At 41.3% G+C, this 24,177-nt stretch overlaps 1 protein-coding gene across 14 annotated transcripts in view; it reads left to right on the forward strand.

Annotated features, from left to right (window-relative positions):
- Window positions 1-11,123, forward strand: part of NAA16 (N-alpha-acetyltransferase 16, NatA auxiliary subunit) — an 80,055-nt gene extending 68,932 nt beyond the window's left edge. For 12 of the 14 annotated variants that reach the window (XR_011378777.2, XR_016213227.1, XR_016213230.1 and 9 more), the window contains 7 exons: window positions 2,996-3,209; window positions 3,970-4,163; window positions 5,182-5,290; window positions 5,805-5,903; window positions 6,125-6,268; window positions 8,775-8,872; window positions 9,901-11,123. Coding sequence is in view for 8 of the 14 variants with exons in the window: in XM_089304106.1 (XP_089160232.1) it covers window positions 2,996-3,209; window positions 3,970-4,163; window positions 5,182-5,290; window positions 5,805-5,903; window positions 6,125-6,268; window positions 8,775-8,872; window positions 9,901-10,098 (1,056 nt within the window). In the remaining 6 variants the exon portion in view is untranslated. Of the gene's footprint in view, window positions 1-487; window positions 739-2,995; window positions 3,210-3,969; window positions 4,164-5,181; window positions 5,291-5,804; window positions 5,904-6,124; window positions 6,269-8,774; window positions 8,873-9,900 lie in introns of all 14 variants that reach the window. The other 2 variants (XR_016213231.1, XR_016213228.1) reach the window with 2 other exon arrangements.
- The last annotated feature ends 13,054 nt before the right edge of the window (window positions 11,124-24,177 follow it).

Genomic DNA, 24,177 nt, shown 5'->3' on the forward strand with positions numbered 1-24,177 from the left:
CGGGGATTCCTAAAGAAACCACTCAGTAGAACTGTGAGTGGCTTCTCAGGCTTGAATCAAAGACAGGTTAGCAAAGACTGTCTTCGACATCTCCAGCAACTCCTGCCAGCATTACCTGCCCCCACCCTCAAAAAAAAACTAGCATTTTTAGAGGAAAGGGTATGTTAATAAGATTTTGATACCTAGCTTTCTGCAGTGAGCTGACAAATGACTTAGGGTGCACTTTGTGTTTGGCTAAAAAGTGCAGGGAAACAAACTTTGTTTTGTCTTGCTTACTTTCAGATTTTACGAATTTGGAGACAAAAAAAATCAATCCATGATCGTGTAAGAGAGAACTTTGTAATGATAGTTCTGTATCTTGATTTTGGTAGCAGTTATGTGAATCCACACATGATAAAACTACATAGAACTGTAGATACATATTGTACCAATTGCAGTTTCTTGGTTTTGATACTATCCTGTAGTGTTTTTTTTTTTTTTTTGACAGGCAGAGTTAGACAATCAGAGAGAGAAAGGTCTTCCTTTCCATTGGTTCACCCCCCAGATGGCCGCTACGGCCAGCGCGCTGCGCCGACCCAAAGCCAGGTGCTTCCTCCTGGTCTCCCATGCGGGTGCAGGGCCCAAGCACTTGGGCCATCCTCCACTGTGCTCCCGGGCCACAGCAGAGAGCTGGCCCAGAAGAGGGGCAACCGGGACTAGAACCCGGGGTGCCAGCGTCGCAGGCGGAGGATTAGCCAAGTAAGCCGTGGCGCTGGCCATGTCCTGTAGTTTATATGCTGGAACCTTGGGGGGAAACTGAGGGAAGAATAAATAGGACCTCTGTATACTACTTTTGCAACATCCACTTTATCTGTAATTTCAAAGCAAAAGGTTAGAAAGACCTACCCAAGAGTAGTATTCTGCAATACACCATTTCTTGAAAAGCAAAAGGATTAATAAGCCATAGCTGCTGTTTCCTACTTTTTCTTAGTCTAGCCATATTCTGTGTTATCACTTTTAGCTTATTATAGGGTGATTAACTGCTCAGGTTTGCCTCTGTCAGGGTAGGTTCCTGAGACTCAGTGCTTTCATTGGAAAAACTGGGAAAGCCTCAGCATACTGGGATAAGTTGGTCACCCTGTATATGGAAGACATTAACTGGAGAGAGGCAGCCTATGGGCTGTTACTGATAAAAGAGGCAGCATCAAGAATTTTGGTTCCAAATGGTTCCTTTCAAGGTTTGACTTAAAATCTGTTTACCGATGCTGCTAGGAATATCTCTTGAAGCTTGTCATCTGCCTTTTTATGTTTCTCAACCTAGAAATCATCCTAAACTCTCTTAGATGTTTTTGTATCATTGTGGCCATGACTATTAGCACTATTTTTTTCTTGGTCATTTGTATTGAGTATTAAGATGTGATGCTACATGTTACTTGATTTGCATTTAAGGAAAACCAGCAACTTTGACATAATAACCTTTTCACTTTTTGAAAATGAAGCCAAGTTTGTTATATATGAATTGCTTATTTTATTGGTGGGAAGGATTCAGTACTTGAATAGAACATTAAAGCATTTTTTTAGTTACAGTATAAACTAATATAAAATATTTTTTCAATTTCTTGCCCTCCACATTGTGTGCTTTTATTCTTAAAAATCTTAAAGTCTAGGGAATGTTCTGTGTATAGTGTGTTTCTAATTACCATGATGGCTAAAACTGTCAAATGGCTGTGGATGATTACTGATGTGTCCTCACTGTGAGGACTTAGTAGACACCCAGGACTGTGAAGTGCAAGGGAAACTTATCTCTGTTGATGGGTAGAATCATTAGTTTTTCCATGTGATTTTAGAGATGCTAATGTAGGGAAACAGAATCAGAGGTAGAAATGCATAGAGGAGAGAAAATAGTGTATAACTGTTCTTGGTGGGACTGGCATTGTGTCATATTGACTAAAGCCACCACCTGCCACCAGCATCCCATAAGGGTGCTGTTTAAGTCCCAGCTGTACCTGGGAGAATGTGGAAGATGGCCCAAGTGTTTGGGACCCTGCCACCCACATGGGAGATCTGGAAGAAGCTCCTGGCTTCAGGTCTGGCCAAGCCCGGGGCTGTTGTGGCCATCTGGGAAGTGAACCAGTAAATGGAAGATCTCTCTAACTCCGACTTTAAAAGAACAAAAATTTTTGAGGAGTAAGGCATTGATGTTCTCCTTTCCATGTAAAATACCAGAAGTTCATAACCTTTTATGGGCCATCTATCCTTTAATAATTGGATGAAAGCTCTGCAGCTGTCTCTTTAGGAAGAATCCAGATGAGTGAATTGGGCTAAAATGGAATGTAGACAATTAATGGGAGCTTAATGAGAAGGGAGAAAACCATAGTGCTGTGCACTGGCTTAGCAGTTTACTGCTGAGAGTCAGCCTTAAGAAACAAGCTGTGTAGAGTTTCATTCCTCACTATATAACTGTGGGAGATGAAAAGGCTCACTCAGGGTCACATGTCTCCTGAGCAGCTTATCCCTCAAGCTGGCAAAATACTGTGGCTGTTGAATGTCTGCCACTTCTTAGGTTCTTGTGCCAGGCAGTGGGGATAGAGAAGATAAGACTTTCCCACCAAGAGCTGAGTGGGGTAGAACAGTTTTTACTTGCAAACATTTAGTGTGTACCTACATGTTTAGTCTTCATCCAGACTTATGTTTAACTCTGCCATTCTGAATTTAGTGACTATGGAGGAGAAATCACTGATTAAAATTAAAACATCACATACAAGAATGTCCAGTTTAAAAAACAACCTGATCATTTGACTTGTTGAATATCATCACAAAACTTGATTTATAGGGAATGGGGATGTATTGTAGCAAAAACTCCAACATGATACTGTTAATAAAAAGGAGAGAGAGCAACCAAGTGAAAATGTGACATTATTTACACTGTTTTGTTGGGGGGCTTTTTTTATGGTTTTCTTTCAAAAGGTAGACTGACAACAAATGTAAGGGGTAATTCTGTGGTTTTGTTTTTAAGCATTTTTTTGAGATAACCGATGATCAATTTGACTTCCATACATACTGCATGAGAAAGATGACCCTCCGTGCCTATGTTGACCTTTTGAGGTTAGAAGATATACTCAGAAGACATGCTTTTTATTTCAAGGCTGCTAGATCAGCGATTGAAATATACTTGAAATTGTATGATAACCCTTTAACCAATGAAAGCAAACAACAAGAAATAAATTCAGGTAACTGACTTAAAAAGATTTGAAAAGAACACTAAATTATAGAGTGTCATTAACAAACAATGCCTAGAAAAGTGCCTTGTCACCTGGATATAAAGGTATCAATTACTGACAAGTGGGGGAAGAGTCAAAGGAAACTGAAGCTCTGCGGGCTGATGCTTCTTAGTCACTTTAATGGAGTGGTTCAGAACAAATAGAAATGCCTATGATCTTGTTTCTTTTTTCTTAAATTGTAAATGAAAGTAGCTTTGAGCACAAGGAAAATATATGTTTTTAAAACTTCTAGTACCTGCTTTATTTATGATAAGAATACCAGTAAGACTGTTTGTACAGCTTTTTATTTCCTAGAATGTTAGTATCTAGGAATATTAGAATTACTAGCATGGAGGCAGATTTTCAAGCTTTCATTCTAACATTTATATAGCATTTAAAGATTGCAAGTGTGTTTAAATGCATTTCACTTACCCTTGAAATATTCTCAGAGGATAGTTGGTGATATCAGCCCACTTTTACACAGTTTAGGACTTGAGACTAAAAGGTTAGACATTAACTAGGAGGCAGAACTGGCTAGAATTGGTTCATTTTATAGTTCATGCAGCATTTACCGTTACTTTTCTGTGGGCCAGATTTTGGGCTATTCATGAGTATGCACTTTCTGAAAACTTCCATGTAGCAGCCCCTCCTTTCTCAAAAAAGCTGTACTAGAATGTGAGGAAAAATGCAAACATTGACTCAAATAGAATTTTTGTTTGGATGTTTATAGAAAACCTGTCAGCCAAAGAATTGAAGAAAATGCTTAGCAAACAGAGACGAGCTCAGAAAAAAGCTAAATTAGAAGAAGAGAGAAAGCATTCGGAAAAGGAACGTCAACAAAAAATTCAAAAGAAAAAAAGAGATGATGATGAAGAAGAAGCCAGTGGTCTTAAGGAGGAACTTATACCTGAGAAGTTAGAAAGGGTGAGATGAATTTACCGTCTTTGTTATTTGGTAAAAAGCATGAGAAGCCATTTTGCAATATTTCAGGGTCCATATCAGTTGTCTTTGAGAGATATATGTACATTTTGGTTAATGCAAATTATATATAGAATTATTGTGGTTGGCAGAGTAATGGTTCTCTAACGCTTTTTGGGCTCTAATGCCTAGAACCTGTGATTGTGAGACCTTACCTAGCAAAGGGGAGTTAAGATTGTAATAGCTGACCCCAAAGTTGGTAGATTAGCCTGGACTTTCCAGGTTACCCCGTGCAAGGAGAAGGGGCTTCTGAGGGAAGCCAGAAATGGTTAGGGTGTTAGGAGAAGCACTCCCCTGCTGCTGCTCGCTTTGGAGTTGGGGGAAGGGACCTCAAGCCAAGGAGTCCTCTAGCTTTTAGAAGCTAGGAAAGGTTGGGATCATTCTCCCCAACACCTTCAAAATGGCAACTTTGCTGACACCTTGACGTTTAAGCCAGTGAGACAGACTGAACTGCAATGTAAGTTTGCTTTGCTTTAAGCCAGTAACTTTTTAGTAATACATTATTGCAGCAATAGATGGAATAATTTTATGTCTTATTAGATAATGTAGCTACACAGCAATAGTTCATCTCCATTGCTGATAAATTTAGTAGATTTAGTGAAATATTTAGCTTTTTGCCTTACAGTCACTGTAAATCCAGTATAAGGACTTTGAATCAGTCATTACTTTTTCCCAATTATATGATACCATTTTCTTCCTTGCAATATTTGTGGTATATAAAGGACTGTCTGTACTTGGTATATCATTTTCTTAAGTGTGTGGAATATTAATAAAAAGTACCTTGATTTTGTAATTAAAAAATGGAGCCTTTTGAAAATTTGACTCTGTACTTTAAATATTTGTAGAAGATAGTTTTTTTTAAATGTTTTCTTATATGGATATGAAGAAAACCATCCAAAACTGTAGGGGAAATTTGACTTGCATAGCTGTGTAAATGTAATAATTGTCCTTTGTTCCAAAATAGGTAGAAAACCCATTAGAAGAAGCTATCAAGTTCCTTATACCTCTTAAGAATCTTGTTGCCGATAACATTAACACTCATCTATTAGCATTTGAAATATATTTTAGAAAAGGTAATAGTTTTTTTTACTCCTTAATTATATTGGTGACTGTACTCAGTGTAATCTTTGTCAGTTAGATCTGTTTCATTTCTTAGAGTTCCACTTCAGCTTTGCACAAAGACTCTTGATCTTCTTGTCCTTGTTCCTCAAAACTTTGCTGACACAGCACAGTGGAATAATTGGTTCACAATAATAATGTGGTGTATACTGTGCGAAGGACTAACAGTCCTTCAAACCTAAAAGGAAATGGAAATACAAATTGTCTGATTTGGTCAGTTTATGATGTGTGCATGTGCTGAAATGTTGCACAGAATTATGTATTACATGTTAAGATAAAATCCAGTTTAAGAATTATTTACCCAAAGAAGTTCTTGATGATTTTTAAGCTTTTCTTTGGAAACCACAAGTTGTTCTTTGATAATTATTTGTCAGTTTTGAATTTTGCCTACTAGTATTATAGAAAAGTTCACTGAATTTAATTGACAAAGAAAATTCATATTGAAGCTGTTACATTTTTCTGACACAGGAAAGTTCTTACTGATGCTGCAGTCTGTCAAACGTGCTTTTGCTATCAACAGCAATAACCCATGGTTACATGAGTGTTTAATTAGATTTTCTAAATCTGGTGAGTATTAAAAAAGGTAATGTTTATAGAGAAGCAAATAGGGCTATTTTCCATTTTGCAACAAAGTTAAAGGAAATGTTTATATTATTTAAATGAAGATGTGTTTATATTCCAAAGCAGTATTTTTACTGTGTGGAATATATCAAGCAGAGTAATAAATACTAAGTTTTCTAATTATTTTTTTTCAAAGGGCTCAAAAACACTGATTTTTATTTTTGCAGTATCGAATCATAGTAATCTTCCAGACATTGTGAGCAAAGTTCTGTCTCAAGAAATGCAGAAAATATTTGTCAACAGGGATTTGGAAAGTTTTAATGAAGATTTTCTCAAACATAATTCTACCTCTCTTCAGCATCTACTTTCAGGTTTGTAATTCCTCCCAGGGGTTAAAATGTTTATAGGAAAAGATTGTGGTGGAAAACACTTGGAAAGATGTTATAAGAGTAAAAGAAATGAACACAGTACCATTTTTTTTAAATTAAATTTGAGAGAGATAGTTCCCATCTACTTGTTCTCTCTATAAATACCCTCAATAGGCAGGGTATGGCCAGGCAGCATATACCCAATCCAGGTCTCCCACATGGAGGCAGGGACCCTAGTACTTGAGCTATCACCTGCTACCTCCCAGGGTGCCATTAGCAGGAAGCTGGTTTAAAATTAGAGTGAAGACTTGAACCCTGTACTTGGATGGGGAGTCCCAAAGAGCAACTTAATTGCTGTACCAAATACACCCCCCAAAAGTGTGTAAAAAAGAGTGAAATGTGCACAGGATATGGCACACTTGTACTTTGTGGCTGTGATTGTAAATTGGCCCAGCCAATTAGGAGAGGGGTTTGTCTTGTTCTTAGCAAGACTTTCACCTCACATGGAAGTTTCTATAAATAATTTGAAAATAACTATTCTGAAGCAAAAAAAGAGCTTTATGTGCAAAGATACTCAAATGCTGTGTGTAAGTTTGGGGGAAAGAGGGAGTTCAGGTTAACTGTATGTGTCATAATAGATAAAATGGAGGTTGGCTCGTGGGATGGAATACCAGGTCATTATTTAAGATGGTGTTTCTTCGAAGTGTTTGTAGGATTGGGATAAATACTTTTCTACTACATATCCAAACTTGTACCCACAGTATCTCAGCTGTGTCAGAACCTACAGGGGTGAAAGGCTGAATGGAAGAAGTATATGTTTAGCTTTAATGTAGCCTTTGGCTGTTGTGGTTCTTAGTGATTTATTTTTTCTTGTGTTGTTACTGCTTTATGTATTTTCTGCCTTGAGGACTTATTTATTTATATACTGCCTTGCTACAGGAAAGGTTTTAGGCAGTTTATACAAATGTGTAAAATGACAGTATGGTATAAGTGAAAAGGGAGTTGGGGACAAAATGAAGGCTGGACCATACTTAGGCAGGCTTTTAAGCCATATATTTTACAGTTATGCTACCTTAAGCTTTCTTATTAAAAGGAAACTTCTCAGTTCTTGTGTCTATGGAAAAAAATCCTTCTGAAAAGTTACTTCTTGGTAGTAAAAACAGATAAGAATTTCTCTTCTAGTGGTGGTGTTGTGGCACGATGGATTAAGCTGCTGCCTGCATCACCAGCATCCCCTATGGGCTCCACTTCTGATTCAGCTCCATGCTAATGGCCTGGGAAAGCAGAAGATGGCCCAAGTGCTTGGGCCCCTTGCCAACTTATAGTGGGAGGCCTGGATGGAGTTATAGTCTCCTGGTTTCATTGTGACCATTTGGAGTGTAAACCAGTAGATGGTGTCGCTCCCCCTCTTCGTGGAGGAGCAACACTAAACCCTGCCTAGGCTTCATATCCGAGTCACGGCACCATTATGTCGCTCCCCCTCTTCGTGGAGGAACGACACCAAGCCCTGCCTAGGCTTCATATCCGAGCCACGGCACCATTATGTCGCTCCCCCTCTTCGTGGAGGAACGACACAGGACCCTGCGCTGTTCTTTCGTCTGCTCGGCCCTCCCCGGGTTTGCTGCTGGTTCTTCCCGGGTTGGCTACTATCCCTTCCACCTCCGTGGAAGGGCAGTTCCCCCTGCCACATTCCCCACTTCCGCAGGGGAGCAGCACACCGCTGGCCGGCTCTCTCGGGGGCTGCACAGGCGTTCCCCTTAGATGTTCCTGGTGCATGCCGTCTCTCTCCTCCTTTATAGTCCTCCTCCGCCAATCCCAACTCGGCCGCCCACACGCCGAGCACGCTGCTCTCCTCCAATCAGGAGCAAGTCCTACAGTTTATTGGTTGAACTGGAGGCAGCTGTGTAGAAGCTGTTTTCTTCTCTCCCAGCGCCATATTGTGGGAGAGCAGATGCATAGAATAAGTCTTAATTCCAGTAACTCAGTCCAGTCCGGGCTGCTCCCCACAGATGGAAGATCTGTCTTTCTTACTATTACTCTAATTTTTCTTTCTAGTAAAAACAAAACAAAACAACAAAAAAACACTTCAAGATTAGAGGCTAGGTAGAAGAAAAGATTTCTCTTTTGTATTTGTGGAAAATGCATTCTGAGAAAAGAATTTTCACAATATGAAAATAAAGTATTATAAAGAAAGTCCAAGTGGGAAGAAATAATTTCAGATATGTAACTGATAAAAAGCTAATATACTCTTATAAATTAATAAAAATCCAATAAAAATGAATATAGAATATAAGCCATATAATTTGCAGGAGAAATAAAGTAAGGTTCATTTATTTTTCACTGAATAGGAAATTGGGGAGAGATGTCACAGAGGGCTTCTGAGAACTGGTGAGAGCCAGCACTAACTCACCACAGATAAAACTCTTCAAACCATATTTTAAGTCACCAGTCAGTATAAATCAGATAAAATGTAAGAGTTTACTCACTTTGAAATGTCCTGATATTTCAGGTGCCAAAATGATGTATTTCCTGGACAAGTCAAGGCAAGAGAAAGCAGTTGCTATAGCCACTAGACTGGATGAAACTATAAAAGATAAAAATGTAAAGGTAAGATTTTCACAGGCTAACTAGATGCTGAGTGGTGGAACAAAACATGTATCTTTAGCTCACAGATTCCTAAGTGGCCCCTAGAGGTATGCCCAGATACAAATCATAGCTCCACCCATCACAAGCCATGTCACCTGAGACAGTTGTCTCCTTTATTTTAAATGTAAGGAAAATACTGCCTTTATCAGAGTTAGCATGAAGTACCTGGGGAATAGTAAGCACTCAATGAACGTGAGCTGTTGTTACTCATCAGGAACACTTCTGTTTTCCATCAGTTGGAGAGCTTGTCAAGTATTAAAATTTTACTACTTATAAATCAACTCTGCAAAACATTTTTTTTTTTGTTGAATTCACAAGCCAAAATTCTAATGTATCTATGGGCTGTTATGTACCTATACAGGTATACATTATATACTGTTCCAATCAGGGTAAGCTTATCTATCTCTTTGTGGTCTCGATTTTTTTCTTAGTATTTGTTGACCAACCATGTCCCTCTTCTCCCCCTCAACTTCCTAGCCTTAGGTAACCACTGTTTTACTCTCAACTTGTATGAGCTGAGCATTTTTAGATTCCACAAATGAGTGAGATCATTCAGAACTTGTCTTTCTGTACCTGGCTTATGTCATTTAACATAATGGCAGCATTTCATCCTTTTTAAAGGCTGAATAGTATTCCATGGTATACATACTACATGTTCTTGATCCGTTCATCAGCAGATGGATACTTAAATTGATTCCATTTCCTGGCTAGTTGTGAAATGATGCCACAGTAAACATTCCATGCAGTCATCTCTCCAATACCGATTTCATTTCCTTTGGCTACATACCAGATAGGATTGCTGGGTTACAGGTAGTTCTATTTTTAATATTTTATGGAACCTGTGTACTATTTTCTTTAATGGCTGTGTTAATTCATATTCTCACCCACAGGGTTCCCTTTTCTCCACATCCTTGCCAGTTCTTGTTACCTATGGCAGGGCTTTTTTGTTACATTAAAAAAAAGTCACTTGTATTTTCCCCTTGTTTTAGACTTTAATAAAGGTTTCCGAGGCACTGCTTGATGGCAGCTTTGGGAACTGTAGTTCCCAATATGAAGAGTACAAGGTGGCCTGTCATAACCTCCTTCCTTTCACACCTGCTTTCCTGCCTGCTGTGAACAAAGCGGACAGTCCTGCTGCGGCACTGAAGCACACTGTGAACTCTGAGGTGTTGGCAAATGAGATGTGAAGTCTCACGGAAGATCGACGTGGACAGATCAGGGTGTCCTTGCCAGGGTACATTTTTAATATAGATGTGAAATGCGATGTTTGGGTTGAATTTTTAAATGGAGTATTCTGTAAGCTCATTTTATTCTTTGACTTTGCCACTTTACATAAATGTCTGTTAAGATTACCTGTTTGTACTTGTATAGTTTTTCTTAAAACTCAAATTATCAGCATCGTGATTCTTATAGGCTAAGTTATGTAGAATCCTGGTGTATTTTTTTTCTTTAGACTCTGGTTTCAGGATGTGTGTTTTGATCCCTTGTCTTGCTGTTTTGTTACTGTTTATTTCTTTCAAGGTGTTAACTGTTAAAGTCAGTATGAAGTTGCTCTTGGCAGATACTGAAATTTAAATCTCCCCTTTTTCACCTAATTTTTCATGACTCACCATTTCCTTTGTAGCATCCATGACAGTGACACAAGGGTACTCCAGTTTTACGTAGATTGAGAATGTGAAAATTTGGTTTCCCTTCTTAACCGTGGAAAGTCACTGGTGAATTTTTTGCATATTTCTTGTTCACAAGTTGCTTTGAGTGTTAGCAAGCAGTTTATACTCAGAGGTCTGCTTCAAGGGTGCATAAAAAGAGCAGAATACAAATTAAAATGAAGCTTTATTAACTTATAGCTATGTGAAATGCATTTTTATATCTTAGCAAGATGAGAATTTAAATTGTCATTACTTTGACTAGTAAGACATGATGTTGTTGAACAGTATTGAGGATTTAAGGACAGTTAGCTTTTTGTTGGATCTTGTACAGAAAACAATGGAGTTACTGCTTAAGTTTTAAAACTGTAAATATGTCTATAATGTTAATGCACCCCTTATAGGCAAATATAATTCAAAAAGGGAGATTTTATTTAGGCAAATATTCTAATTGGATTCCCTTCACCCTTATCTGTTTAGACTCAAAAGTGTTAAAAGGGAAAAAACCTCACTGTAAAATAATGCCAACCTAGAAAATGCTTGAATAAATTATTTTGTACACAGTTGCTTATTTGTATTTGTGTTTTCTTACTACTTCACACTGCCCAACTATTTGTGGCAAAGTGTTTTTAGAGGGAGAACTTAGTCTTTTCACGTCTAAAAAATGTTGTCAGTTGGTTTTGTCATGAGATATTCTGGGAAATTGTAGTTTGTCCTGTTATTTTCAACAAAATGCCATTTACGTAAATAGTGTGGAAATTATGCTTTCAACAGTAGCCATTTTGAAATTATACATCTCATAAGATGTATAATTGTACTATCTGAAATGTAAGAAAAATTGGCAACATAGCAGATGCACTGGACATCGGTGCTCTTACAGTAGGATTGCAGAGGGTTATCTGGTTGATTCAGATCAACTGATTGTTGAGGTATTTATAAGAGGATTTGGGGGCAAAGGAATACAATTAGGCATGCTCTATCTTTTTTTCTGATTGGAATACAAAAGTGTTTTCTTTCAGAAAATATATATGTAGCTGTATTTCCTCTATAGTGATCTATCAGCATTGCTTAACAGGAGAGATGTTTGTACCTTTTTGTCATGGCACTGCAGCTTTGAGAGTAGAATGGTGACTGCATAGGCCTAAGTCAGCCAGGTCACATCCGGCTGTGAAGAAACCATGAAGGTCAGTTACATATATCAAGCACATTCACCAGGATCTTTCAGCAGCCTCTGACCTCGTAACCCAAGAAACATCTTTGTGCTAAGAAGGAATAAATGGGATGGAGGGAGTTATAATGACCCTAAATGTAAACCTAAGAATAATGAAAAATCAGCACAGGGATGTAGTATATCCCTGAAATAAATAACCAAGACTAAACCATAACTAAATGTAGCCTCCTTTGATACATTCTAAGAATAACCACAAGAAAACCCCCCAACCACCCACCCTGTGACACTGGCATTCCATGTGGGCGCTGGTTCATGGCCTAGCTGCTCCACTTCTGATCCAGCTCCCTGCTGTGGCCTGGGAAAAGCAATGGAAGATGGTCCGAATACTTGGGCTCCTGCCACCCACATGGGAGACCTGGAAGAGGCTCCCGACCCAGCCCTGGCTAGTGTGGTCATCTGGGGAGTAAACCCCAAGATGGAAGGTATCTCTCTGTCTTCCTTTCTGTAACTGACTTTCAAATAAATATTAAAAATAACTGCAACACAGATCTGTCTTGTTTAAATTTGACTCACTGCATGTATTCATTCTGTATGAAAAATATGAAACATGGGGCCGGCACTTTGGCACAGCAGGTTAAAGCCCTGGCCTGCAGTGCTGGCATTTCATATGGGCACCAGTTCTAGCTGGTCCTAGAAGAGGCTGCTCCTCTTCCAATCCAGCTCTCTGCTATGGCCTGGGAGAGCAGTGGAAGATGGTCTAAGTCCTTAGGCCCCTGCACCCACGTAAGGGAACCGTGGGTCCTGGCTTCGGGTTGGCACAGCTCTGGCTATTGCGGCCGTCTGGGGAGTGAACAAAGGGGTGGAAGACCTTTCTTGTCTCTGCCTCTAACTTTTAAATAAATCTTAAAAAAAAAAAAAAAAAAAAAACTTGCAACCAAAGAGAAGTTGGAGGGGCATCTACCCAAGCAATGGTTTTCCCAGCTTAAACCCTCAGTTTGACTTCTGAATAGGCTCGCTTTGATTCTCTAACAAGACTGATGATTTCAGTTGCCAGTATTGGCAGTCATCAAGGGACCCACAGTGGATCACCTGAATCCAACGGGAACACCGTGGGGTTGCTGGAGCCCCAGTGCCAGCGCAGGCCCCATTGTCAGCCTACCAGTTCATGCGGGGCCCTGGCCCTAAGAGTGAGACACTCCTCAGTGTTACATTTCTGCATTATTCAAGATTGAATTTTTTCAGCCAGTTGTCTACACTGCAGGTAGGTATGCGGTAAGTTCCTCCATGAGTGGGTAATGGGGAAGGCAATTCAAAAGTTCCTTACTAGGATTCCCTTGGAAAGACCAAGGGGAGGCAGAAGATGGTGGCTCAGCTGCTCTGGTGATCATCTCCCTCAGGCGCACTGAGCCAGCTGTTCACATAGCAAGTCACCTTCACGAGAGCTTTGGAAGCCCGGCGGGAGACCACCAGTGCCTGGTTTTACTGTAAGACTCGGGAAGACAGGAAAGAGTGGCCGTGTCGCCCGTCTGCCATATCCAAGTAGGTCAGGGAGCTGCCTCACCTCCCAGTTTGGAGGGTAAGAGTTAAGTTTAAATCCTTAAACCTGAAATTCAGGACCAGACGACCGTGCTGAAACAGAAACAACGGCCCTACCCCACATAGGCTGAGTCTCTGGACTTCGGTTTTCCAGGTGCCCAGGGAATGCATCCACCACCCCTTGTCAACCTCTGGCAGGACTCCAGCTGCTGGGGATTAAGGCAGGAAAGAGAATTTAGGACCTTGCCATAGAGCTCAGAGCTGGGCCCACCACCTGTGATGCACAGCACCTAAATAACGCCAAAAATCCTCTACTTCCCAGGCTAGGGCTTGCAGACCAGGGTGCTTCTGAGTTGCCCTGGCATCAGAAGTGTGCGCTCTGGTGGAAGACTTGTTCCAAATGACCGCCCGCCTAATACAGGCCTCCAGGATTGACCTAGCTTTGGTATCAAAAGGACTGCTTCTATCCAACCACCGCACTGGGTTTTGAGACTCAGGGCTGCTAATACCCAACACTGGAGAGATTCTAATGTTCCTTATCCCCAGGACAGTGCGTGTGGGCAGCCTTTGCACCTTCCCAGATGCCAAGTGGGGTCCCACAGCCCCAGTTGGACTTATAACCCAGGCAGCGTCACCTGTGATGGGTTGCAGTGGCCCTGGGCTGTGAATGCATCACTAAAGCAGACAAACTGAGTAGGCTATGATCCAACCCCTGCACTGTGCTGGTATTGGCAAGCTGTAGGCTCTAGGTGTGATCTAGCATTGTGGTGTTGGTGGTCACTCCAGCACCAAGAAGAGGCTTGTAGGAATTGTCTATCCCTTTTAAGACACTAACCATGTTTATTCTAAACAACATACCAGTTGAGCTCAGCTCTACAGGGTCTACAGGACTGTCAACAGTGGACTTCCAGCAAACCTTGACATAGGGCTCCATCTAGTGCTAACATAGCAAAAAGTTCACATAGGTTCTGAAAACAAGCAGACCTTTTAGCACTTCATAGAGAACAAAGCTATCAATGAAGCCAGATTACACAGACTGAGGAAAGCAACTAGTCTTGGGCTGGTGCTGTGGTGCAGCGGGTTAAAGCCCTGGCCTGAAGTGCCAGCATCCCATATGGGCACCAGTTCTGGTCCTGGCTGCTCCCCTTCCGATCCAGCTCTCTGGTATGGCCTGGGAAAGCAGTAGAAGATGGCCCGAGTCCTTGGGCCCCTGTACCCGTGTGGGAGACCAGGAAGAAGCTCCTGGCTCCCAGTTCCTGGCTTCAGATTGGCTCAGCTCCAGCCATTGTGGCCATCTGGGGAGTGAACCAGCAATAGAAGACCCCTCTCTCCCCCTCTCTGCCTCTCTGTAGGTCTTTCAAATAAATAAACAAGAAATGATACAATTATCAAGATACAGGAAAGCCTCAGGTCACCAGTCAGGTTTAAACCGTGTTGATCACAAGACGTAATCAGCCCTCTCCAGAGAGGATTTCCCAAGCTTCAAGAGAAAAGAAGCACTTTAAGTGTTCCCAACTCCATGACTGCACACTTCTTACCAGCAAGCGTACCGTCCTGGTGAGCGGGCCAGCCAACACTACCACACCCAGCCAAGCTTTATTTTGGAGGGGGGTGGGGAGATGGTTAGAAGGAATGATAAGGGCATTAGCAAAGAAAACCCAAGGGAATTGATCACTCCTCTCCCCCTCCCCCAGACCTGCCTTACAAGGAATGTTAAAGTGATTTCTTCAAACTACAGACACTTAAGAAAATACAGAAGGTAGAAAACTCAGCCAGAGTAATGAACTATATAGACAAATTCAGAGTGCTCTAATACTGTAAACATAAATAAGTCATATCTTAGTATGAAACTAAAAAGAACTAAATATACCAACGCTGTGGTGTAGCGGGGTAAAGCCACCGCCTGCAGTGCCAATATCCGATATGCGCACCACTCGGAGTCCCAACCGCTCCACTTCCGATTCCGGCCTGGGAAAGCAGTAGAAGATGGCCCGAGTTGGACACCTGGGAAGAAGCTCCTGGCTTCAGATCAGCACACCTCCAGCCCTTGTGGCCACTGGGGAGTGAACCAGCAAGTGGAAGACCTCTCCCTCTCTCTGCCTCTACCTAACTACCTTTCAAATAAGTTTATTTTAAAGATTTATTTATTTATTTGAAAGGCAGACCTACAGAGAGGCAGAGGTGGGGCAGGGAGAGAGAGCGAGAGATCTTCCATCTGCTGGTTCACTCCCCAGATGGCCACAATGGCTGGAGCTGGGCCAATCTGAAACCAGGAGCTTCTTCTGAGTTTCCCATGCAGGTGCAGGGGCCCAAGGACTTGGGCCATCTTCTACTTTCCCAGACCATAGCAGAAAGCTGGATCAGAAGTGGAGCAGCTGGGATTCGAACCAGCACACATATGGGATGCTGGCACTGCAGGCAGTAGCTTTACCTGCTATGCCACAGCGTTGGCCCCATGAATAAGTCTAAGAAAAAAAAAATTACTAAATATGTTGAGGCAATATAGAAAGGTAAAATGTGACATCAAAAATTCAAAATGCCTGTCTATAACTGTCAAAATAAAATATTCAAAATGCAGTTGAAGTGCAGAGTCTTTATTACTATTTGTTTTCCTATCTTCTAACAAATGTCAAGATGCTGTTATTTCAAAATAGCTTGTTATAACCCAGAGATCTTTGTAAGCTTCATAACCACAAGGCAAAAATCTGTAATAGAGTTAACCAAAATAAATAAACAAGGAATCAAAGCATATTACTAAATAAAGTCACTTAACCACAAAAGATTGAAAGAAAGGAAGGACAGAAAGGAACTACAATAAAACTAGAAAACAAGAACCACAATAGCAGGAGCAAGACCGTACCTGTCCATAATTACTTTAATCGTTTAAAATTCTCTAATTAAAAAACAGAGGGACCAAATGGATTTAAAAAAGACCCAACTGTGTGCTACTTGAACTGGCCTCACCTCTATCGATACACATGGAAAGTGAAAGGATGCAATAAAACGTTCTATGCACATGGAACCCAAGAGGAAGCAGGGGCAGTCATGCTTAGATAAAATATATTTAAAAATCCAAACAGGGAAAGAGACAAGGAAGGTCCTTGTATAAAAAGGTTCAATCCAGGCAAACGTAGTAACAGATGTGTACATATGTACACACTCAGTAGTAGGGCACTCAAATATAGAAAGCAAATATTAGTAGACCTAAAGGCAGAGAGAGACTCTAACACGATAGTTGGAGGAGTTTTTAACCCCCGATTTTCAGGAATGGACAGATTATCCATGCAGGATGTAGCATAGAAACCATGGAGTTAAATCATACTGTAGCTCAGACATTTACAAAATGTTCCAGCCAACAGCTGCAGAATACACATGTGCATGGGACATTCTCCAGGATACATCATGTGACAGGTCCCAAACAGGTCTCAAAGTTTTTTTTTTTTGTTTTGTTTTTTTTTTTTGACAGGCAGAATGGACAGTGAAGGAGAGACAGAGAGAAAGGTCTTCCTTTTGCCGTTGGTTCACCCTCCAATGGCCGCCGCGGCTGGCGCGCTGCGGCCGGCGCACCGCGCTGATCCGATGGCAGGAGCCAGGAGCCAGGTGCTTTTCCTGGTCTCCCATGGGGTGCAGGGCCCAAGCACCTGGGCCATCCTCCACTGCACTCCCTGGCCACAGCAGAGGGCTGGCCTGGAAGAGGGGCAACCGGGACAGAATCCGGCGCCCCGACCGGGACTAGAACCCGGTGTGCCGGCGCCGCAAGGCGGAGGATTAGCCTAGTGAGCCGCGGCGCCGGCCAGGTCTCAAAGTTTTAAAAAGAGAAATCATATTTAATATATTTTCTGACAATAATGCAATAAAAGTAGAAATCAATAATGAGAAAATCTTTGGAAACTGAAAAATACATGGCAATTAAACAACTTACTCCTGAACTACCAATTGATAAGTATAGAAACAAAAGGAAATTTGAATATTTCTTAAAATGGATGAAAATGGAAACACAAAATACCAATACCCTCTGCATTTCAAGTAAAATGAGAATTTAAAAATCAAGGCAGAAGGGAAAAATTAAAAATTAAAGTATATTACAAAGTTAATTAAGACATATTATCATAAAAACAATAAGAGACCAATGGAACAGAATAGAGACCTTAAAGTAAACCAATGCACTCACAATCACATGCCATGGAAAAAGGACAATCTTTTTAGTAAATAGTGCAGGGATCATTGGATAGTCACATACTGAAGAATGAAACCAGACCCCTATTTCATAATGTACTAAAGTCAACTCAAAATGGAGTGAAGATCTAAATGTAAGATCAGAAACTTTGAAACTACTGGAACACAGAAGAAATGCTTCAGGACACTGGGATGGAGCAAGAATTTTTGAACCAGATTCGAAAAGCACAGGAAACTAAAGACAAGATTTCAAACTAAAGAGGTTCTACACAGCAAAAGGATTGACAGAGTGAAGAGGCAGTGTGCAGAACTGGAGACAATATTTACAAGTTAGATATCTTACAATGGGTTAATAACCAGAATATATGAAGCTCTCAGCTCAATTGCTAAAATCAAGCCATCCAATTAAAAATGGACATACATTTCTCAAAGGAAGACATACCAATGATCAATAAGTACATTAGTAGTCATTGTGGAAAATAGTAAACAGATGCTATAAAAAACTAGTAATAGAACTACTGTGTGATCCAGCAATTACTACTGGTCATACACCAAGAGACAACTGCACTCCCATGTTATTCACAATAGCTAGGAAATGGAACCAACTTATATGTCGATCTAATGATAAATAAAAAGTATATTACATATGTGCAATGGAGTATTATTCAGCCATAAAGAGGATGAAATCTTTGTCATTTGCAACAACATGGATGGAACTGAAGGTCATTATGTAAGTGAAATAAGTAAGGCACAGAAAAGCAAATACTCATGATCTCATTCATAAGTGGAGCATAAAAAACATGGATGTCACAGAACTTAGGAGTATCACAGTGGTTACTAGACTGGGGAGGAGAAGGCAAGAGGAGTGGAGTAAGGTTGACCAACAGCAAGTTATAGTTAGATAGGAGAAAGAAGTTCTGTGGTTCTGTGACACAGTAGGGTAACTACAAAGTTAGTGTTCTGTGTATTTCTCTTTGTTAAATTCTGAGAAGGGATTAAGATGGCAGAGTAAGGAGGGAGCTTACTCTTCTACTCTAGGAGAAGAGAGTTAAAAAAAAAAAAAATTGGAGAGTGTGCAATCTCAGGGAAGAGTCAGGGAGAAAACTGCAGAGGAAACTCCATACAAATTTGAGGGACACTGTGGACCTATGTGGAGGGTGTGGGCATGCACAACTCAGGACCCCAGCAGCTGAAAGCCTCCTCACCAGCTTTGGAGAGTGAGATGAGACCAGACTGCAGTAGCCCAAGCCACTGGCAATAAAGCTGCGGGAAGAGCCTGAAGTAAGTTAGGCTTGGAGCCCTGTAGGGGATAGTGTACTTGCCAAACTAGAGGAGAAATAGAGGGGAATATTTCTCTCAGTCACCCTGCAACCGCATGCTGTAACAAGCTGTTAGGGAGCAGGTGCCATTTTGCACACATGTAACAACTGCGCCAGCTCATGTCCGTGTCCAGCAACCAGTCGAGTGGAGACTCGAGTCTGTTAGGGAGAAATGACAGGGGCCTGGATGCTTGTGACTGGGAGGCTGGTGTGCTGGGACTGTGAAAACACTGAGGCTGAGTGGGAGGGCTCAGGGTGTGGCTGGGACTTGGGACAGTCACTGTGGGAGGCTCCACATGCTCAGGGCTCCCTGGTTACCTGTGAGGGACATTGCTGTGGAATCTGCATACACCGAGGACTGCACAGATGTTTTCTGTGGTTCTTGTGGCAGTGTGGATGAATATTATACCCACTGAGGCTAGTGCCCAGGCACTGGCCTCCTTTGAGGAGAGGTTAGCCAAGTCTACACCAACACGGCAGAACAAATCTCCCCTCTGATATAAAAAAAGAAGAGATTTACCATGCCCAACCTGGGTGTCACCATAGACATTCCCTTCACCCTAGAACACTGAATGGAGCTCCCTGGCCACACCCACCACATGCTTTAGGTACTCACTGAAAAAGTAGACACTCCACTAATCCACAGAGGCATAGTCCAGAGATAAAAGCCATCACAGGAAAAAAAAAAAGTATCTCTACAAATGCCAAATAATAAATGCACCAATTCAAGAAACAAGAATAAGGAAGACAACATGATACCCTAAAAAGAACACAACACTTCAATACTAGATTGTGAAGATAATGAGATTGAAGAAATGCCAAACTGGAATTCCAAAAACTGATTGTAGGATTACTTAGAAGTAATCAAGCAAATGCACAAACTAATGCAATCTGTACAGGACATGAAAGAAAACTTCTCCCACGAAATTGAGATCTAAAAGAGATATCAAAATAAAATCTTGGAAATTAAGAATTCAATGGAATAAAAAATGCAATGGAAAGCTAAACAGAATTGATGAAGCAGAAGAAAGAATATCTAACTTAGAAGACAAATTGCAGGGAATTATATAGTCGGACCAAGCTCAAGAAGAAGCAATTAGAAAACTAAACACGGTTGGGAATCTACAGGGTACAATCAAATGACCCAACATATGGGTTCTAGGAGTTCCTGAAGGTGTGGGAAGAGAAGGGATTAGAAGGCTTTTTTAGTGAAATAATAGCAGAAAACTTCCCTAATTTGGAGAAAGGGACATCCAAGTACAGGAAGCTCATAGAACTCCTAATAGAAATAACCAGAGGCCGGCACCACGGCTCAATAGGCTAATCCTCTGCCTGTGGTGCCAGCACACCAGGTTCTAGTCCCAGTCGGGGCGCCAGATTCTGTCCCGGTTGCCCCTCTTCCAGGCCAGCTCTCTGCTATGGCCCGGGAGTGCAGTGGAGGATGGCCCAAGTGCTTGGGCCCTGCACCCCATGGGAGACCAGGATAAGCACCTGGCTCCTGGCTTCGGATCAGCACAATGCGCCGGCCACAGCATGCTGGCAGCGGCCATTGGAGGGTGAACCAATGGCAAAGGAAGACCTTTCTCTCTCTTTCTCTCTCTCTCTCTCTCTCTCACTATCCACTCTGCCTCAAAAAATAAAAAAAAAAAAAAAGAAATAACCAGAAAAGATCTTCACCACAACACATTGTAATCAAACTCTCCACAGTAAAACATAAAGAAAGAACTCTAAAATATGCATGAGAGAAACAGCAGATTACTTTCAGAGGATTCCCAATTAGACTCACAGTGGCTAGGAGAGAATGGTGAGATATATTATAACTGTTAAGAGGGAAAAAACCTGTCAACCTGAAATATTGTACCCTGTAAAGCTCTCATTTATGAATTAAGGTGAAATAGAGACCTTCCATAACAAACAGTAATTGAAAGAATTTGTCACCACCCATTCAGTCTTGCAAAAGATGCTTAAGGATGTGTTGCACACAGAAACATGGTCATCACTACAAAAGGTAAAGGAAGAAAATCTCCCAGTAAAAGTACAAAGGAAATCCAAAGTAAATAATAGAAATATTTATGGAAAAATGGCAAGGCAAAGTCATTATTTATCAATAGTTGCCTTGAATGTAAATGGCCTTAACCTTCCAGTTAGAAGACAAAGGTTGGTGAATGGATTAAGAAAACAAAACCCATTTGTTTGATGCCTGCAAGAAACACATCTCACTGACAAAGATGCATGCAAGCTGAAGGTGAAAGGTTGGAAAAAGATATGTTAACAGAAACCAAAAAGAACTGGTGTAGCCATGCTAATATCAAACAAAACAGACTTTAACACAAAAACTGTTAAAAGAGACAAAGAAGAGCATTATGTAATGATTAAGAGATCAATTCAACAGGAAGATGTAACTATTATAATGTATATGCACCCAATTATAGGGCACCTAGCTATTTAAAAGAAATGTTAAAGGATCTAAAGGGAGATACAGACTCAAATACAACAGTAATGGGCGACTTTAATAGCCCACTTTCAGCAATGGACAGCTCAACCAGACAGAAAATCAACAAAGAAACAGAGTTAACATTATAAACCAAATGGACCTAACAGATATCTACAGAACTTTCCATCCTATAGCTGCAGAATACACATTGGAAAGACACCAAATAAATGAGCTTTCAATGCATCTCAATGATCCAGAAAAACAGCAAACCAAACTCAAAACAAGTAGGAGAAAAGAATAATTAAAATTAGAGAATAAACAAAATTGAAACAAAAAATATAAAAGATCAGTAAAACAAAGAGCTGGTTTGTTGAAAAAATAAAATTGACACATCATTGGTGGAACTAACCAAAAAAAGGATGAGAGAAGGCCCAAATTAACAAAATTAGAGGGGCCGCCGCTGTGGCGCAGTGGGTTAATGCCCTGGCCTGAAGTCCTGGCATCCCATATGGGTGCTGGTTTGAGACCTGCTTGCTCTGCTTCCAATCCAGCTCTCTGCTGTGGCCTGGGAAAGCTTTGTAGGATGGCCCAAGTCCTTGGACCCTTGCACCCACGTGGGAGACCTGGAGGAGGCCCCTGCCTCCTGGCTTCGGATCAGCGCAGCTCTGGCCATTGCGGCCAACTGGGGAGTGAACCATTGAATGGAGACCTCTCTCTCTCTGCCTCTCCTCTCTCTGTGTAACTCTGACTTTCAAATAAATGAATAAATCTTTAAAAAAATTAGAGATGAAAAAGGAAATGTAACAGACCCCATAGAAATAAAAATAATCAGAAATTACTAAAAAGACCTGTATCCCAACAAATCATAAAACCTAGAAGAAATGGGTAGATTCCTAGACACATACAACCTATCTAAATTGAGCCATTAAGACATAGAAAACCTCAACAGACCTATAATCTAGACAGAAATTCAATCAGTAATAAAGACCCTCCAGCAAAAAAAAAAAATCCCAGGACTGATGGCTTCACTGCTAATTCTATCAGGCATTTAAAGAACTTCAATTCTTCTCAAGTTATTCAACACAATTGGAAGGGAGGGAATCCTCCCAAATTCTATGAAGCCAGAATCACCTTAATTCCTTAATGTGAAAAAGATCTGACAGAGAAAGAGAATTACAGACCAATTTCCCTGATGAAGATAGACACAAAAATCCTCAACAAAATACAGGCAATGGAATCCAACAACGCATCAGAAAGATCATTCACCCAGAACAAGTGGGATTTATCCCTGGTATACAAGGAGATAGTTCAACATTTGAAAATCAATGTGATACATCACATTAACAAAATGAAGAACAAAAACTATATGATTATCCCAACACATGCAGAAAAAGCATTTGATAAAATACAACCCCCTTTCATGATAAAAACTCTAAGCAAATTGGTATAGAAGGAACATTCCTCAACAAAATCAAGGCAGTTTATGACAAACACACGGCCAGTGTCCTATTGAATGGGGAAAAGTTGGAAGCATTGCCACTGAGAACTGGAACCAGACAAGGATGTCCACTCTCACCATTGCTATTCTTTTTTTTTTTTTTTTTTTTTTTTTTTTTTACAGGCAGAGTGGACAGTGAGAGAGAGAGACAGAGAGAAAGGTCTTCCTTTTTGCCGTTGGTTTGCCTTTGTCTGGCGCGCTGCGGCCGGCGCATTGCGCTGATCCGAAGCCAGGAGCCAGGTACTTCTCCTGGTCTCCCATGCGGGTGCTGGGCCCAAGCACTTGGGCCATCCTCCACTGCACTCCCGGGCCATAGCAGAGAGCTGGCCTGGAAGAGGGGCGACCGGGACTAGAACCCAGTGTGCCGGTGCCGCAAGGCGAAGGATTAGCCTATTGAACCACGGTGCTGGCCCACCATTGCTATTCAATATAGTCCTGGAAGTTTTAGCCAGAGCCATTAGGCAAGAAAAAAGAAATTAAGGGATACAAATTGGGAAGGTGGAAGTCAATCTATCCCTATCTTCAGACGATATGATTCTATATATAGGCGATCAAAAAGACTCCACTAAGAGACTACTGGAACTGATAGAAGAGTTTGGTAAAATGACAGGATATAAAATCAACACACACACACACAAAATCAACAACCTTTGTATAGACAGACAATCCCACAGATGAGAAAGAGCTTCTTGTGGGGAGCAATTTGGACTATACTGTTACTGGAATTAAGATTTATTCTATGCATCTGCTCTCCCACAATATGGCGCTGGGAGAGAAGTAAACAGCTTCCACCCAGCTGCCTCTCACCAACTTGACAAGCTGCAGGAGCTGCTCCTGATTGGAGGAGAGCGGCGTGCTCGGCGTGTGGGCAGCCGAGTTGGGATTGGTGGAGAGGACTATATAGGAGGAGAGAGACGGCATGGTGGGGTGGGTGGGTTGGTTGGAGAGTGCGTTGGAGAGTTCGCGGGGAAGTTCGTTACTTCGTTCTTTCTCATTTCTCTCTACTCATTCTTGCTTTGGGAGTTTGCTGTTTACTTATTCTTACTTTACTATAGAAAGGACTTGTAAAAAAAGGGAACAACAAGCGCCCGGTCCGGTGCGGCTCCTCCGCGTGCGGAGGAGCAGCAAGTGGTGCCGTGACTCGGATAGGAAACCTAGGAGGGAAAGACCGGGAAGAAGTGGGAAATTACTGGAGAGAGAGACTAGCAAAGAGCCTAGGGGAAGGCCGGACGGAAAGAGTGCCGGTGAAAAGCTAGTTAGAACCTAGGAAAAAAGCCGTGGGGGAAGAAAATTAGAAGCTAGGAAGGAGGTATTAACTGGGAACGTCTGGGAGACTCAGTCTTCCATTACGCCCACTGCTCCAACATGTCACAGATGGTACAGACAATGGAGTTCTTTGGCTACTCTTTGCCCACTGGCTACCTCTTCCTCCTGCTGGGCACCATCCTCTGTTTCTCCCTAAAGATCATCCATTATGGGCTGAATG

The sequence above is a fragment of the Oryctolagus cuniculus genome, chromosome 9 (assembly GCF_051225735.1).
Source record: "Oryctolagus cuniculus isolate XC-2025 breed Fujian yellow rabbit chromosome 9, ASM5122573v1, whole genome shotgun sequence".
Lineage (NCBI taxonomy): Eukaryota > Metazoa > Chordata > Mammalia > Lagomorpha > Leporidae > Oryctolagus > Oryctolagus cuniculus.